Source organism: Tyto alba, unplaced genomic scaffold, assembly GCF_018691265.1.
Source record: "Tyto alba isolate M040663 unplaced genomic scaffold, T.alba_DEE_v4.0 Super-Scaffold_17, whole genome shotgun sequence".
Lineage (NCBI taxonomy): Eukaryota > Metazoa > Chordata > Aves > Strigiformes > Tytonidae > Tyto > Tyto alba.
The window spans coordinates 20991953-21005726 of record NW_024881279.1 but is presented as its reverse complement, the minus strand read 5'-3'; the positions used below and the strand labels follow the sequence as shown (position 1 = coordinate 21005726).

At 46.3% G+C, this 13774-nt stretch overlaps 2 protein-coding genes across 3 annotated transcripts in view; one reads left to right on the top strand and one right to left on the bottom strand.

The window, feature by feature from the left end:
• Positions 1-1019, bottom strand: part of LOC116962264 — a 38263-nt gene extending 37244 nt beyond the window's left edge. Inside the window, exon 1 of the transcript XR_006165079.1 lies at positions 935-1019. The gene's annotated coding sequence lies outside the window, so the exon portion shown is untranslated. The remainder of the gene's footprint in view (positions 1-934) is intronic.
• The window catches only part of DELE1 (DAP3 binding cell death enhancer 1), a 22571-nt gene continuing 9780 nt past the window's right edge, over positions 984-13774 (top strand). For both annotated transcript variants that reach the window (XM_042789937.1, XM_032995523.2), the window contains exons 1-9: positions 984-1192; positions 1271-1382; positions 1598-1718; positions 2098-2238; positions 9053-9108; positions 10709-10802; positions 11512-11654; positions 12400-12558; positions 13469-13561. In XM_042789937.1, coding sequence (XP_042645871.1) covers positions 1086-1192; positions 1271-1382; positions 1598-1718; positions 2098-2238; positions 9053-9108; positions 10709-10802; positions 11512-11654; positions 12400-12558; positions 13469-13561 — 1026 coding nt within the window. In that variant the 5' untranslated portion in view covers positions 984-1085. The remainder of the gene's footprint in view (positions 1193-1270; positions 1383-1597; positions 1719-2097; positions 2239-9052; positions 9109-10708; positions 10803-11511; positions 11655-12399; positions 12559-13468; positions 13562-13774) is intronic.

Here is a 13774-nt window from a genome sequence, read left to right as displayed (position 1 = left end):
TACACTGTTCAGCTGGAATGAGCACAGGGGTAGCAATATTCATACTTCTGAAGGAAACCACCAGGGCAAGCAAAATACAGAGCATATCTTTTTCTCACGCCAGCATGCCATGCTCTCGATTGGGAAGTCTGCCATCTCCTGTTGCAACACCATTGAAACACAGACGGACACACAGGAGACATAAGCCAAGCAAGGCCTCTGCGAGAGCAATCAATCACAAAATCAGGCTGACTGCCGATAAAAGGTGGATGCAGGTTCACACACAACCCAAACCATAACTGCATCTTAATGTGGTTTTCACACATTCCCATTCACAAATGTTTCGCGTTTATACCCATTTCCCAAATACAATTAATCACATCACTGATTACAGGAAGATTAACTGAGTTTCTGATCACACCTGAAATTACTTTTTTGCTAGAAGTACTTTGCAGTATGCAATTTCTTGTCTAACCCAATTGCAACGGCCATCTGCCCTGCTACGGCAGCCCATTCTGCGTGAGGAAAAGGCACCTTTTATTAGGTAAACACAGGTTTGGGTATATTTCAGCATTCCCCACTAGTAATTTGGTTTCTCCATTGTAGGTCCCCAAGCCCAGGTCTCAGCGATTCCCCACAGGCATCCCCCCTCCCCCAAACCGGCACAACTTGTGCTTCCCCAGGAGGATTTATCCCCGCCTCAAGCTACCGTGGATCCCCAGGGACCCTTCCCAGGACACCCAGACCTACGGGGAACCCCTCGCAGCACCCCCTGGGCCTCCACGGGCCGCCCCAGGCGCCCCCCCTGTCCCGCAACCCGTTCCCGCGCTCCGCCACGGGGGCGCGCCGGGCGCCTCTCTAGCTCCTCTCTATGGTGTGGCGCCGCTCTATCCCTCCCCGCCCGGTGGGTTCAGGCCGCCTGAATCCGTTCCTCGGCGCTTTTACCCGGGCGTACCCCGCTCTTCCCGTAGCCCAGTGCCGGGCCGCCGGTGCCCGCTGCCACAGGCTCGCCGGGACTAGCCGGTGCCCCCGTCCCGCTCCGTCCTCTCTATGGCCCGGGCCGCCGTCGCCCAGCAACGCGCCCGCCCCGTGGCGCCGCGGGCGGGATGTGGCGGCTGCTGCTGGGCCGCGGCCTGGGCCGCTGCCGGCCGCCCCCCGCCCGCCCCGCCTGCGCCGCCGGGCCGCCGGACACCCGCGCCCCCAGCCCTGAGCGGTGAGTGCGGCCCGGACCGGGGCAAGGCGGGGGGTCGGTCTGCGGGCTGATTTCTGGCTTTTTTTCTGGTTGTTGTAGAGCGCCCGGCAGCCAGGATGGACGGCCCCGCGATGGGCGGGAGCGAGGAGGAAGGCGGCAGCCCCTGCCCGGCCTGGTGCCCTGTTATTCGGTGCTGGAGGCAATCACCTGGGTGAGCAGCAGCAGGCAGGGCCGGGTGTCGGCAGAAGGCCGTGGGGCTGTGGAAGGGGATGGGAGCAGCGGGCACTGCAGGAGCCCCCCACCCCGGGAGGGGGAGTCGTGGTGGGAAGCTCCCCGAAATGGAGCTGTGGGCAAGCTGCTGCACGGAAAGAGGACAGACAGAGGGAGTGGGGCTGTTTTCCTTGACTTGCGTCCTTTTTTCTTCAGGGAGCGCTCGGTGCACTTCTTCTGCAGCTGGTCAGACAGATCTCATGGCTGAGGTCGCTGCCGGATGCCAGGAAAGAACCCAGGTCTCTCTGGCTTTCTTCGCTGCCCTCTCAGCAGACAGGTTAGCAACTCTGACTTGTGAGAAGGGGTTGTGGGAGGGCCCGGCTGTCGGACACAATTGCTGCCTCGTGATATGTTCACTAAGGCCAGAAGAGAGCTGTTGTGAGAAGCTGCCAACCAGCGTTCAGGCTCTCTGGAGAGAGTGAGGGCTGATAACTGTCAGGGGAATATCACTGTTTCATAAATAGTTGGTGCAATCCCACTTTGTATCCTGCATGCCCTTACCTTTGCTCTCTATTCTGGACTCTGCTCCCTGAACTGCCCTCCTTGGTTTTGTCATCAGAGCAGAGGATGACACTGGGTAGATGCACAGTCTGGTGTTGTCTGCTAAAGCAGATGCTGCACAGCTAACGGGAACTGTTTTGCGCTCTGTATTTCAGTGGTGACTGAAGCCTCAACCAGCTGTCCCAGTGTGCAGCTGGAGTCCCGCTTCCTGCAGAAAGCAAGTCCAGAGGTACTAGAGGATTCATCCTCGGGCATCCCCTCAGGGCAAGGAGAGAGCCAGCCCTGGGCAGAAGTAGGTATGTGCAATGTGCTGCGGGTTAGAATACTTGTGGCAGAAGGACTTCTGAGTCAGAGTTTCCCCAAGGCAAAGCTAGGAGCCAAGAAGTGTATAGCCATTTATTGACACTTAAAGAAATAGGTTAGAGTGGAAAGACAGAACTTCAGAGAGATGAATCAGGAGTCCAGAGACAGGAGGAAAAAAAATCTCCTGAAGGCAGGGAGGAGCCTGTGCTGTAACTGCAGGTGACATCGGCTTTACCAATACTGGTCTGCCTTAGCGACCTGATTACAGCATCCAGTTTCTGTTCTTTTATTGTGGACAGATGTTTGCAGTCAGAAGGCTTCAGGCAAATAGTGAACCAATGATCTGGGAGACTTGTGTGTATGATGTGAAACTAAATGAATTCTTTTCTTCCTGGAAGATGGGGATGCATTTCTGAGCACTTATGCTGTAGATAAGACAGTGGAAGGAGGTATCAAAGAGGTTCTTATTAAAATGAGAAGATACTCTTAAAAAAAATGAAATCTTATCCAGGAAAACATATCTTACATGCTAAATTTTAATTCATAATAAGGAAGATCAGATGAGGCCTACAATAGGACTAATCCCTAGATGTGTAAACACTAATAATAACTTCAGGAAAATTGTTAAAAGCAGGAAGCCTGCTGGATCGGGTAGTAAGGGGCACAACGTATGATTGTGGTGTAGAAGAGGTACATAAAAAAAGCCAGCCCACAGATGTTGGCTAGATAAGGTAAGGTGTAGCAGGAAAGGTTGGAGGAGTTCCCCATTCTTTGCTTTCTTCAATTCTGATTTAAGCTACTGCCCATCCCTGCTTATCAAACCCACCTCCTGCCAAAGGTTACCATTCCCATCAGTTGGCAAATGGAGCATTTTGTTTCCATGTCTCCTAATTAGCTCCAGGAAAACAGCCAGGTTAATTTACCTAAACTGCCAATTAGACTGTTTAACCCATCTGCTTTTGCCTGGAGCATATTAAGAAGCACTCAGACACACTGCCTTGCTGGCAGATAACTGGACGTGGACCTCTGGGAGAAGTGGTGGGGAATAAGTGAAGACAGTGATGCCTTCAGCTGGCACAGCTGAACGTTTAGGAATGAGTGTGTGTTGTGACTGACGAGCATTTTCCTACCGAGAGTCAGTAGGAAGAGCTTTTAGGCAAACTGATAAACCGACAAGTCACTAAGTGCACATGCTCTTTGTTCAGATGTTCTTCAGAAGGTACAAAATTGCTGAGCCTCTAATGATGGTATGTAATCCAGTGCTTACGTCTGCTGTATGACTAGAAGAATGAACACTAACTGGATGCTGGCTTTTAAAAAGGGGGGATTGTTTGAGCTGGAGAAATGAAAAAAAAAAAAAAAAGGTAATTCTAAGTTGATAGAAACTGTGTTATAGAATAGAGATGTTAGATACCTGGATGAGTTTGCTATATCAACGAGTCAAAGGTTTTAGGAAGCCATTTCTCAGGCTAGCTTGCACCATTGCAGAGACTTAAGAGAGTTGTAAATCTGTTAAGAGTTCTTTGGAGGAGTCAACAGGCAGGTGGAGCAAGATTATCCAGCCTTTAGCTTTCTGAAAATCTTTCAGCCAGGACCTAAAACAAAGCTGTCTGGAGAAATAAAGCTGATGTGAGGGAAGACGAAGGGGCTACTCTTGGGCTAGTAACTACTTAAAGTACAATAAATAGTTTTCACAGTGGAGAGCCATTACTGGTGGATTGCGCTTCAGCCCTTTGTTGAAACCTTTTCTGTTCAGCACAGTCAGCAGTGATTTGGAAAAAAGAGGTGATGAGTGAGGTGACAGAAGCAGCAAATGATAAAAAAATTATTCAGGGCAGTCAAATCTGAAAGTCACAGCAAACGATTGCACAAAAACTAAAACCAGGGTAATCCCAAGGTAGGTTAAATTAGTATACGCAGGGGAATGTAGCTGTAAATACACATACAGAATGAGGAGTGTCAAATTAATAATTATGTTGCAGAGGGAACATTTAAAGTCACTGTGGATATGTTTTTGATAAGGTTAAGTCAGTGCTCAGCAGCAGTGAGGCCAATTAAATGTTAATTATTGTAAAGGAAGGAACTGAGGACAAGACAGTGTTGTAGGTTTGTGTAAGTCTATGATGCAGCCACAGCTTGAACATTTAAGGAAAAGACGCTCTCTCTTAAAAAGAGCAACAAAAACGGCATAGAAAAAGATGACAAGGAGACAATTACATGGAAGTAGAGACTGACTCTTCAGCTTAAAAGAAAAGTGGCGGAGGGTGTGCTAGTGCTTTGTGAAACTAAAAGTGTTGAGGGAAGGTGAATTGGGACAATATTTTTCAACATACATGTATTAATAGGCAGCACAGAAATGGTCGGATATCAAGTTTGAAAAAAGGCAAAAGGCAGTACATGTTTGGCCAGGTCACAGGTAAATTGTGGAACTCATTGCTACAGGCCAGAAGTATAAATGGGTTCCAAGAAGCGATTAGGTAAAATTACACATTAAAATTAGACTTAACTGGTCCAGCCAAAACCTCCTGCTCAGAAGATCACAGAACAGCTGATTGCTAGAAAGGTCTGCCAGGGAAAGGGTGGCTTGATAATCCCTGTTCCTTACCCTTTCTGCCCAAGCATCTACAACTGTCAAGTGTCAGAGATAATATGTGTCAGAGATAATATATGTCAGAAATAATTTGATTTTGCTCAATACATAAGTCCTCAGGTTACATTCTCACATTATGCTGTGCCTTTTGCTTGTGCCCATAAAGGGTGATTTTTTTTTTTTTTTTTTTTTCCCCATCCCAGTCCTATCTCGAACCCCAAGCCTGGCTCTCTGTCCCTTCTTATTGCTAGAAGAGAAGGGAGAGGGAGAGTGGCTGCGTGGTGGTTGGCTGCCAACCAGGCTCAAACCACGGCAATCCATTTTGTGGGAATTTATTGAGAAAAAACAGGGTGAAGAGATTCAGTAATTTTCACTGCAGAGTCTGAAAAAATGCATAGTTTTGTAATGTGAGAAGTCCTGTGAATCTTTCTGTGGAAAGTTTTAAAGTGAAGCTTGGTGGTACCTTGGTGATACCTTTCCCTCAGAGTATGTTTTGCTTTCTATAGAAAAAGCTGCCTAAGGTTTAGGATATTTTTGGGGGGCGTGGGGGAGCTGGGGTGTGTAGCTACCAAAGGAGAATGAGGCTGGCTAAATCAGACTGCAGCAAGAAGCTGGGAAAGCAGAAGGGAGGGAAGGACAGACGCCTGGCAGATGATGCAGGGCAATCTGGTAGCAAAGTCTTGCCACTAGAGAAGAAACCTCCAGAACTCAGGGTGGAGCAGCATGTACCTTCACTTCTCCAGTTTGCTGTTGCCAGCAATGGCAGAGGACCTTGTAGAGAGAATTCCATGTCCTCACCCTTTCTTTCAGTGTTTCAGTTGATTTCCAGACTTGCTTGTGCTGGTGTACATGCACAGTGACAATCTGCTATTGCTGTCAGCTACTTTGTTACCTCGAATGGCAAAGATCTTTGTGATGGATCCAAACATCCCAGCTTTGCAGATGAGCCATTCCGGTTTTAACATAACACAATATGATAGCATCTATTACTTTCAGTGTGTTTAAAAAGAAAACTTTAGGAAATTAATTTAAAAGTTGCTTTAAATAGCATTCTGGATATTACTATTAGTAAGTCCTCAGCCGCATGGTCGCATCCTATTTTTTTCATGCAATTCATGCCTCACTCGAAGCTTTTTTGCCGAAAGTTGAAGGCACGTAGTGAACAAGTAGGTGATTACAGCCAGTCTCAGTGTTATAGCAGCTGAATGCTGCCCTGGGGAGTCGTATTTTACCCCTGGCAGAACTGTAAAATTCGTTATTTCAATTCTGAGATTACAGACATTTCAGAAGTGTGTTTTCATTTCAAAGCACAATGAAACCAATTGGAAACAGTAAAATTTTCCATGAGGCAGAAATCCTGGATTTTGTCCAGTTCTTGTTGTGAATTCATTCTTGTGAAGCGTTTGGATGTTTTGGGATGAGCAATCTAGACCGTCTATGAGAAGATTATTAATTCCTCTTTTGGAGCTAGCTTTGAGCAACATTTGATTAGTAGAGGAAGAACAGTGGGGAAATAGCAAATATTTATTAGCTGCTGAATATGTGAGCACTGGGCATCCAGTACACTGAAAGCTGCAAGATCGCATGGAAAAAAGGATGCATAGTCATAGCACATGCTTGAAGAAGTAGAAATAAAGTCACACAGAAAATTCCAACTGTGATACTACCAGCTTTTGTGTGCTTTGAACATATAACCTTAAGAATAATTTAGCATGGTTCTGTGTGTGCAATATAGCAATTAATTTGTTCAAAGCCTTGTTCCTATGAAGTTCTGCTGAAGCCTGCCCATTCTTTGGGAAATAAGAAACAAATAGTTGGGGTGAACTTGTATGAACTGATGTCTGGTTGAAGGTTGATCTAATCTGGTTGTCTCATTCTGCTGAAGTGGGATGGGTTTCTTTGCTGCTGGGGTTGCTTTTATTTCTCCATTTACTGCTGAAGGAACCTAAGCAACGTGTTTAGATTGTGTGCCTAGTATTGAGACAATTGCTCAGAAACAGGCAAGTCTTAAAAATCATGATATCCATGAAGAGATTTAAATTGAGGCATGCTCAGCCTCAAAAGTAAGTTCCAAGAGAATTCAATAATCTAGTTCTTCAGGAGACGAGACTGGGTGTCAGGATGGGTTGGTCCCTGTGTTTTCTTCCAGGTGACTCCCAGGAGTGGTATGCTTCCCAGGACTGGGAATATTACTGGGATTTGAGTTAGGAGGAGTTTCCAGTGGTAGAGGGACATGAGACAGTTCTGCAGGCTGATAGAATTCTGAGTTAGTTCCTGTTTATTTTTCATGGGGTAGTGGTTTGTCCAAATTATGGCATGTTTTCTCAGTAAACAACAAATCTCTGGTTTAGGAGTAGATGCCTATGTGAAATGGAAAGTGTATTGGAAACATGAATGTAATAGTGTTGTTTAAACAAATACTTGGAAGAATTTTTAATACAGACAGGTTTTTTTTTCATTGGATTTGCTGTTGTATGTATGGCAGAAAAACAAATTACATCAGGAGGGAGATACCTGAACACGAGACAGTCTTACATTGAGAAAGATCAGATAATTTTATGCCTGATCTGAAAATAAACATAAAGTATAACTAATAAATTCACAGATGATATTACTTTTGGTGGAATGATGAATAGAAATCATGTTTGCCATAGTGATCTTGCTTGTTGGGTGAGTGAGGCTTGTTCAGATAAAATACATTTTAATACAGCCGGAGGAGAACTGTTTATCTGGGAATGAGGCTGCAGCTGGAACACAGTCCACGGCTTCATGTACACTGTGAGACAGGGCAGGCACTGCAAGAAGCAATCCTGCCTGTTGCACACTCATTTCTGCCGCTGTGCTGGCACAAGTGCGTGTACCTGTATGGTACCAGGAATCAAGGAATCAGGCCCTGGAAAGGACTGATTTTTTTTTATTTTTTTTTTTTTTCCTCATATTAGCTCCCTGCTCTATAGCCACAAAGCTTGAGAGGGGGACAGGGAGACATGGGGAGGACTCAGCTACGTCTTGTGTGTTAACAGCACTGGCTTGAGGTGATCCAGACTTCAGCACCTGCTGTTAGGTGCCCAGTAGGATCCAGCTGCATGTGGTGAATCAGGTTAAAAATAATTGGCCTCAGTTAGCCCTTGCCTGTTTGTCCTCTTTGCTGGGGGTTACCATCCTCTTAAGAGTAGCTGGCATAAATTCCTGTGTAATTACTTCCTGCATAATTCTGTTAAGAGCAAGGTGGCTTAGCTTTTGCTGTAGATGTTTTCGTTAGATAATTCTGATTGAAACTGGTCGGATAGTGGCTGAACACGTGGTTGTGCTAGCATATCTGAAAGGGCAGCAGTGAGCGAGCGGGGCACATTGGGGTGATAACCTAAGCCTGCATGCGATGCAGCCAGAATAGCACATCTGATCATCCCCTTGCAGGAGCAGAACTGTACCCTGGAAAGAAATTACCTGGAAAAGGAGGTAGGGAGACAAGCACCTAAGCGTGAGATCTTGGTGTGATGCCCAGGGCAATGGAAATTGGAGCACAGTTCTGATACATGCAAACTAGGCAGTTACGAATTCAAATAAGGAGGCAATTTTACCCTTCCTATGACACTGGTGAGAGGGTCCGCACTTCAATAACAATGTTGAAAATTCAGGAATAGTGGCAAAAAGTCATAAAATTAATCAAGTCAGGCAGAAAAGTACTTCAGTTTAAAAGACATGAGCAGCACAGTCTGTTTAGAATCACAGACAAGAATCAAGAGGGGTTGATTAGTCGTATCAGGAATTTCAAAAGGAGAATGGGCTTTTTAGTAAAGAGGAAAAAAAGCCTAGAAGAGCCAGCGCCTGGGAGCAGAAACCAGTTGTATTTTAATTTGAAATGAAGCACAGAGGTTCAAAGCAGCGATTATAAGTTGCTAGAACAAACTTTCAGAAGTGGGAGATTCTTTACCTTTTTGTGATTTCAGACCAAGACTGAGGAGGTGAGTTAGCCAGCTGCAGATTACAGGACTGTATTCAAGTGACACTTGGTTGCTTTTGATATAAAGGTCAGATTGATCGGTGTTCCTTCTGTTCTCAATGTCCCTGACTGAGTGGGCGATCAGCCCTTTGGGAAAGAGAAATGGAGTAGAGAGGATGGGAGGAGGAGGAAGAGTCAAGGATACAGCATTGCTTAACCCTGCTTTTTTTTTTGGTTTGTTGTTTGTTGTTTTTTTTTTTTTTTTTTAATGTAGGGGAGTTCCAGATCCCTGAGAGCTCCAGCTTGGGGCCAGTTCTCCACAGTGCAAAGGTACACTTTCTTTTTTTGCACCCTCCATCTGCATCTGAGGCCCCTTTCCTACAGAAAGACATCTCAGTCCGATCCCGAACACAGTCTGAGCAATCCACTCACACGCGAGACTCTTTTCTGCCCTGCACGGCTGGAGGCCAGAAGAAAGAGAAATGTGATATGTTGCCCTCTGCTTTAGCCAGAGCAAAGTTCCAGCAACTACAAATAGGCATCCCTATCTTTTAAGGTGTTTGTGTAACAGGGGTGCTAGCAGAGAAGCACCAAAAGAAAATGGAGAAAAAAAAACAACCAACCCCTATCCAATAGCACCAGGCTGTTGTGCATATTTGCATTTTGATGCAATCTTTCACTAGGTGATTACATGCTGTTGCTATTTTGGTTTTTACCAGACAACCCATGATGGGAGAAGGTGGTGTCACTTCTCCTAAAAGTGCAAGTCATGACCAGTTCTTGTCTGTTACAGAGAGGAAGACACTTTAGGTTTGAAGAGGGTGCATCAGCTTGAAAGTCACAAGGCCATAAATTGTATTATTGTTCTTGTTGTGATTAAACCTGCCAATTCCTTGCTATTCACAGTCTTAGGTGCAGACAATTCCCTATTTTAAAAATCAGTCAGCTGAGCAGTTGCTCAAGGACACCGTGAACAGAGTGGAGGTAAATTCAGTATTTAACAGAGTGGGTTCCTCACTTCAACATGGCAGTGACCTCTGCTCCCCCACCAGAAAGGCATTTGCTTGATCTGCTGAGGGGGTGAGCGTCGAGCTCCCTGTCCTGGGAGGTGCCACTTCTGCAGGGCAGAAGGAAGAGTGTGCAGCTCCTTCGCAGGTTGTGGGGCAGGTCTCAGGAGAGGAGGGCAGTGATCCATGCCTTGTCCTCTTGCGAGGAGCTCCGAGTGCTGGCTGAGCAGTAAAGCTGTTGGGTGGCAAAGGGCATTTTTGCCGCGTGACTTCCCCAAGGACAGAGGCATCTCAGCCCATGTGCAGTGTGCCCTGCTGCCACTCGATGGCACTAAGTTTGTACGCAAGCTGGGAAGCTAAAGCTGCAGGCCAGGCTAATCCTCCTCCCACCTCCCAGAGCTGTGGTACAGTAAAAAAATACTGTTCATTACTGAGAAAGGAAAAAACATTGTCTCTGCTGTGCAGGATTTTATTAGGAGTGTGCAGTGTTCAGTAAGCTGACAGTGTGGGCTCAGCTTGAATTGTGTAAAGCATATACAAATATGTCAGTGCATGTTTGGCAGAGAGACTGCTGTTGACATGATGCAGGAGAGTGGAGAAGGGCTAGCGTTACTTTTGAATGGGGGAGTTATGAGTGGCATCAGGTATTTGCTAAATTCTGAAAGGGCTGGTGATGTCCAGGAGGCTACACCAAGCTCCCTGGCCAGAGGGGAGACGAGGATTGTCCATAGAGCTTCCCTAACTAGATGACTGTGTAGGACAGGGAGATTTTTTTGTGGACACATGACACCAGATTACATCATCTTCTTGATATAACTATAGTACAGTACAAATGTGTCTCACTGCTCGGTTTCCAAGAAAGAATCTCCTATATGGTTTGTATGTTTTTGCTGTCTTAATAGCTTTCTTCTTTAACTCCTCAGGGTGACCCAGCTCAGCGAGGGCATTTGGAGGAAGCTGCTTTCCAATTGCAGCAGCTTTTCCGGATTGACATTTCCATTGCAATGAATATCCTTGGTAATGTGGACTTGGATTTGTTTTGTCCTTAAGCCACACATTTCTCTTTTTTTGGAGGACCTCCAAATCATTGCAGGTCTTGTGTGAAGGCAGAGATGGCGTGTACCCAAGCTGAAGCCTCTTTTCAGCAATTTCAACTGTGCTTTGAGAGATTTATTGCCCTTTGTCCCATCCTGCCACCTGATTTATATCAGCATATTTAAATCCAGGCTTGGTTGAAGCCTGCACTGTTGTCCTGACATCTGTAGTTGGAAATTAAGCCATCTCTGTCTTTTTTGCAACACAAGATGTCGTATCCTTCTATCCTTTTTTATTGTCTGAGATCTCAGTCTTCCTGGCAAGCTGAAAAAGGAATTGCAGAATTGCAACTCTAAGAAGAGCTGAAGGAAGATGCAGTGATCTAAGAAAAAAGCCCCTGCCCTATATACACCACTAGTTGCAGCACTAAAAAAGCAAGCTGCTTCTGTGCGAACCATACGTTGTGTTAGCCCATGATCCTTCTTTGCAACGAGGCTAGAAAAATTCCTGAAATACAGTGTTGCCATTTTTCCTATGGAAAATTTGATCCTGTGGAGTGAGGGTTGGTGAGCCAGCTGGAAATGGACCCAGAGCTCTTGGCATGGGCCAAGGAAGGTCCGGTAGCTGTGGTGGAGGTTGCTGCATTCTGTCTGTTTTCTTTTCCCCTCTTTTTACATTGTGTTCTTCTCAGGGATTGAAAGTATGAGAGCGGGCCATTACAGGATAGCCTATACCTGCTTCAAACTGGCAGCAGATCGAGGCTACAGCAAAGCCCAGTTCAATGTGGGTCTGTGTTACGAGCACGGCAGAGGCACGGAAAAAGACTTGGAAAAGGTATATCCATGGCTTGTAGGGTTGTATATGTGCAGCACAGACCAGGAGAGTAGTCTTTGGGTGCACAGGCGCTTTTCTCCTTTTGCATGGGTGTGACAGTCTCAAGTCTCATTAGAAAATGCTGGAAATAATATAAACTGTGGATTTTCAGTGCTGGCTTCAGTGTCATAGATCCCCTCAGAGATGTGCTCCCGAAACCCCCTTTCTCGTAGTTTCTGAGGTCTTCTCGTAGGTACACAGGCTGGGCCCCTAGCACCAAGGAGAAACCTGTCGTGTTAGTGTATTAGAAACGCCACTGCACATCCGAGGGCTTCTTTACATCTCGAGCCACCCAGTTTGGGTACCTTAACTACAGGCTGCCACCTAGCGCGAGCTGGCCGCAGTCATCATCCTCCGTAGCTGGAAAGATCCCCAAAGGCGGCTTGTTTTGCATAACTGTGCAGATCCCTGCTGGCACAGAGTAAGTTTTGGTATCATTGGCCCAGTGCCACCCCCTTCAACACAGGGAGTTGGGACTAGAGAAGGCAGGGTGGTTAGAGGGCTCTCGTATAGTCACAGTCCACTGTCTCACTTAAACAGTGTCATGTTCTTCAGCGGGGAGGTGTGGGAGGATGCTGGGGTAAGCACGTGCAGCTTGTGATAGATCTAGACAGAGAGGTTAAGCTAGTCCTGGCCAGAGGGGAGTTGTGTCACGTTTGAGGGCATGTATTACCTGATTCACACAAGTGTGTTTCTCTTTTTCCAGGCAGCTTTTTATTACTGCCACGCAGCCAGAAGCTCTCACCCCATGGCACAGTACCGCTATGCTAGGTACCTCTTACACCACAGACCTGAAAATGAATGGGACAGGCATCAGAAGGCAGTGACTTTCCTGGAGCAAGCAGCAATGGCTGGGATTACAGAGGTTAGTGTCCACAGCATGGGAGTTTGTAGAGAGGGAACCCTGTGTAAAGGATTTGAACCACAAAATGTCCTGGAAAGCGATGGCTGTGGGACTGGAAGCAAAACTCTTCCTACATATTTATATTCCTGACAGTGTATGAGAGACAGCCCTGCCTGCACATGGTAGGCAGCTGGGTGCCCACTGTGTCAGCAGTGTTGGTTGTCTGTTTTGCTGTTGAGCTGTTTAATGTGGCTCTTAGATTAGACACCTAGATTAGACCACTGGTTTAGGAAAACTGACCTACAGTTGAAAATGTAGCTCTGCATTTCATCTCCTCTCAGTTGTGATAGTACAGGTTGCTTTGGTGGAGGAACTTTCATGAGATGCTTGAAGTAAGAACAGATCCTCATGCTGTATCTGTGATTTTTTCAAGATGATTCATCTGCATGGATCTATGTACCTTGCCCTCCTTTCCCACTCTTCAGGAGATGCATTTCAGCATGTGCCATCTTGTGTTGCGAATGCCAGTCGTTCTGACAGTGACTGTATCTCATGTAGTGTGCTGTTCCAGGAAGTGCATCTGCTGTATCTTATGGACAGCTCACGAGTAAGAGCCATTCTCTGGCTCTGACTTCACAGCATAGTTTGAAATTATATTCTGGGTCTTACGGAGTTAGTATGGTGAAGTTAACTGCATGTAGAGTGGAGTTCTATAGATCAGACGTGATTTTTCATGCTTACCATGTCAGGCTGATTTTTCCTAGGACAGCCCCTGCCTTCTCTCAACAGGCTCTGCAGCAAGCAGGGTACTTAGCACACTCATCTTGCCACTGTAACCCCACCATTTGAGCAACTTGCAAAAGCAGTAAATTAACTGGAGTAATTAAGGGGAAAATCCTATGCTGATTTGTATCATGTGGTTTTGTTGCAGGCACAGGCTTATCTTGGAGTGTTCTACATGAGGGGGCTGCAACCTAAGGAAAAGAGAGGTCTGAAGTACCTGCTGCTGGCAGCAAAGAACGGCGTAAGTAATCCCTTTGCAAGCTCTGATTGTTCTCAGTTTGGGATCGTTGCAGGTTACAGGTGGCAGATTTCAGGGCTTCTGGGAAATGGGAGTGAGTGTCAGGATTTTACCACACAGTCTGAAAGGACAGAGGTGGAGCTTTGATGCATTTTGGAGAGGAAGCAGACCCTGGGGCGCAGACCCTACAAAACATGAATGTAGAAGCAGCCTTAC